Source organism: Vicugna pacos, chromosome 6 (genome assembly GCF_048564905.1).
Source record: "Vicugna pacos chromosome 6, VicPac4, whole genome shotgun sequence".
NCBI classification, from domain to species: Eukaryota; Metazoa; Chordata; class Mammalia; order Artiodactyla; family Camelidae; genus Vicugna; species Vicugna pacos.
In genome coordinates this window covers 23238925-23242240 of record NC_132992.1, presented here as the reverse complement: position 1 = coordinate 23242240, position 3316 = coordinate 23238925, and the positions used below count along the sequence as shown (strand labels likewise).

The 3316-nt window shown below is 39.6% G+C and overlaps 1 protein-coding gene across 1 annotated transcript; it reads right to left on the bottom strand.

The window, feature by feature from the left end:
- Positions 1 to 1786: 1786 nt before the first annotated feature.
- On the bottom strand, positions 1787 to 2351 carry LOC102524914 (large ribosomal subunit protein eL32-like). Its single transcript, XM_072963921.1, has one exon. The coding sequence runs from the start codon at positions 2219 to 2221 to the stop codon at positions 1814 to 1816; it is 408 nt and encodes a 135-aa protein (XP_072820022.1). The 5' UTR covers positions 2222 to 2351; the 3' UTR covers positions 1787 to 1813.
- Positions 2352 to 3316: the final 965 nt, after the last annotated feature.

The following is a 3316-nucleotide window of genomic DNA, read 5'->3' as shown; positions in this document are numbered from 1 at the left end:
GAAACCCTATAATAGCCTATAATGAAAAGAATATGAAAAGGACTGTGTGTGTGTGTGTGTGTGTGTGTGTGTGTGTGTGTGTATAGATATAGATATATATGTATATCTGTATCACTATGCTGTATACCGGAAATTAATACAACGTTGTAAAATGACTATACTTCAATTAAAAAAAAGAAAAAGTACAAAGGAAGACAAAAAAATAATGGTATCACTCCAAATTATCTTCTTGGCATCGCTTATATAAATTCGTATTTTACATAGTTTGAATCAGGGATGATATTTAAATTATTTAGCAACTGGTATGGCCTCAGAGAGATGCTAGTCCTTGTGCTGGAGTATCTTTTCAGAAGACCTCTGTTGTACCTGATACTATCCTGTTAGTGACTGGATCCTGGAGAGGAGTGACAGGGAGGGGCACACCCAGGGAAGTGGGTATTTTAACACCTGGTGTGGCCACATTGATATGCACCTGCTGAACTTCATCAGCCTGGTTGGAAATGGAATGAGTGTGAACCAAATAAAAAGGGCTTGGGAACAGCGTGAAGAAACAGCAGGAATCCGGCCCAGAAGAGAAAGTGCCTGGTCCATTTTGGAACTAAAACTAGCTCATCCTGGCCAAGCAAGAGAGTAGTGAGAAATGAGCTAGAAAGGGAGGCAGGAGCCCGATCCAGGTCACACCACAGCTTTTCTCTTCCTTCGGGGTTATTTCACTGGGGAACAGCTAGGCCTAGAGTGACCAGGACTAGGGGGTATCCCGGGACGCAGAACTTTCAGTGCTGAAACCAGGAGGGTTGGTCCTGCTAACTAGATATCTTTTTGTGCCTGTTAGTAGTTCCAGACTGCTCTTTGGAAAGACCACACAACTGAAGCTAGAATCAGAGCAGGATTTTCCAAACCAACATGAAATCAGCTTTCACAATTTTTTATGGAAGTGCTGATATGGAAGATACTGGGTCTTGTTCGTGTTTAAGTTTGTATAAAGCTTGTGTTTCTAAATCAAGCTCCTTTCCCCACCTTGATCTCAAATTATGCTCTTGTCAACAAGAGACAAGTGAGCTTGACGTTCAAGAGCAGGGCTCTGGGGGCCAAAACACCTGGATTGGTATCTGGGTTGTGTCCCTTACTAGTTGTTGTCTTCTTGGGGGCCTCAGTTTCCTTGTCTGTAAAATGGGATTAAAATAATACCGGTCTCATAGAATGTTGTGGGGATGAAATGAATTATGGAGAATGCTTAGAATAGTGCCTGTACAGACAGAGCAGTCTGCAAGGGTGCACTAGTATTAAAAGTTACCTTCCCCTGGGTCAGGGCAAGTTTTTTCAGATGAAGTCATGGCCCCACCAGAGAGTGAGCAATACAAATTTGTCAGATAAGATAGGTTCAGAATTTTGTATTCTGTGGTCCAGATAGGCAACACAAAAAGTCATCATTCTAATATACTGGTAATGTTATTCTTGTTACTTTAAAGGTGAGGAAACTGAGTCTTCTAGAAGTTAAATGACTTGCCAAAGGCCTCACTGCTAAAACAGAGCCAGGATTGCAGAGCCCAGGTCTTTCGCACCAGCACCACCGACTTTTCAGTCCTCCTCTTAAGAATGATGGGCTGTACCATCAACAGATGATTGGTTTAAGAAGATGTGGTGTATACACACACACACACACACATATATATACATGATGGAATATTACTCAGCCATAAAAAACAATAAATTATTGCCATTTGCAGCAACAAGGATGGACCTAGAGAATATTATACCTTTTTTTTTTGAGTTTCATGGTTTTATTAACACAAATACAATGTGCATGAGCTGTCTATTCGTTTTCTTTGCTGCGCAGCCTGGCGTTGGGATTGGTGACTCTGATGGCCAGCTGGGCTGCTCTTTCCACAATGGCTTTGCGGTTCTTGGAGGAGACATTGTGAGCAATCTCAGCACAGTAAGATTTGTTGCACATCAGCAGCACTTTGAGCTCCTTGACGTTGTGGACCAAGAACTTAAGGAAGCCGCTGGGCAGCATTTGCTTTGTTTTCTTGTTGCTCCCATAGCCGATGCTGGGCATCAGGATCTGGCCCTTGAACCTCCTGAGCACCCTGTTGTCAATGCCTCTGGGTTTCCGCCAGTTCCGCTTAATTTTGACATATCGGTCTGACTGGTGCCGGATGAACTTCTTGGTCCTCTTTTTGACGATCTTGGGCTTCACGAGGGGTCTGAGGGTAGCCATGATGCCAACTAGGAGATGGCTGCCACCTCCTAGGTAGTGCCGAGGAAGAGAGGGGGAGGTGGTGGTGCAACGGGGGCTGATAGGCTAGAGAATATTATACTTGATGAAATAAGTCAAAGACAAATATTATATAACATCATTTATATGTGGAACCTGAAAAATAATACAAATGAATCTCTATACAAAACAGAGACAGACTTACAGAGACATAGAAGACAAATTTATGGCTACCAAAAGGGAAGGGGGGGAAGAATTAATTAGGAGCATGGGATTAACAGATACAAACTACCATATATAAAACAGATAAGCAGCAAGGATTATTGTATAACACAGGGACCTATATTAAATATCTTGCAATAACCTATAATAACTATATATGTAGTTTTCAGATTATTTTATATATATATATATATATAAAACATGCAGAGTGCAAGAAGCCAGACATAAGAGAGTACACAGAGTATGATTCTGTTTATTTAAAATTCTAAAATAGGGTAAAACTAAACTTTAGCTTAGTTTTATATATACATATACACACATATATAACTGAATTACTTTGCTGTTCAGTTTTATATATATAAAATAAAAAAATATATATATATAAGACTGAATCACTTTGCTGTATACCTGAAACAAATGATATTGTAAATCAACTATACTTCAATTTTTTTAAATGTAAAAAAAACAGAAAAAGAATTACAGACTACAAAGGAGGTTATCTATTGCTTTATTATCTTTTGCCTTATAACACTAATTACCATTCTGACATTTGGGCAGAGATCTTTTTAAAATTTGGTATTGCAATCAATTTTATTGAGTTATCATTTATGCCTAAGATGCACCCATTTTAAGTGTATAGTTCAATGAGTTTCAACCTGCGTGTCCACCTATGTAAATCACCACCACAACAACCAAGATATAAAACATTTCCGTCTCTCCTAAAAAGTCCCCTCTTGCTCCTTTCTAGCCAATCTTCCACCCCCATGCCACATCCCAGGCAAACACCGATCAGCTTTCTGTTGCTAAAACTTAGTTTTGGCCTGTTTTGGAATTTCAAATAAACAGAATCATACTCTGTGTATTCTCTTATGTCTG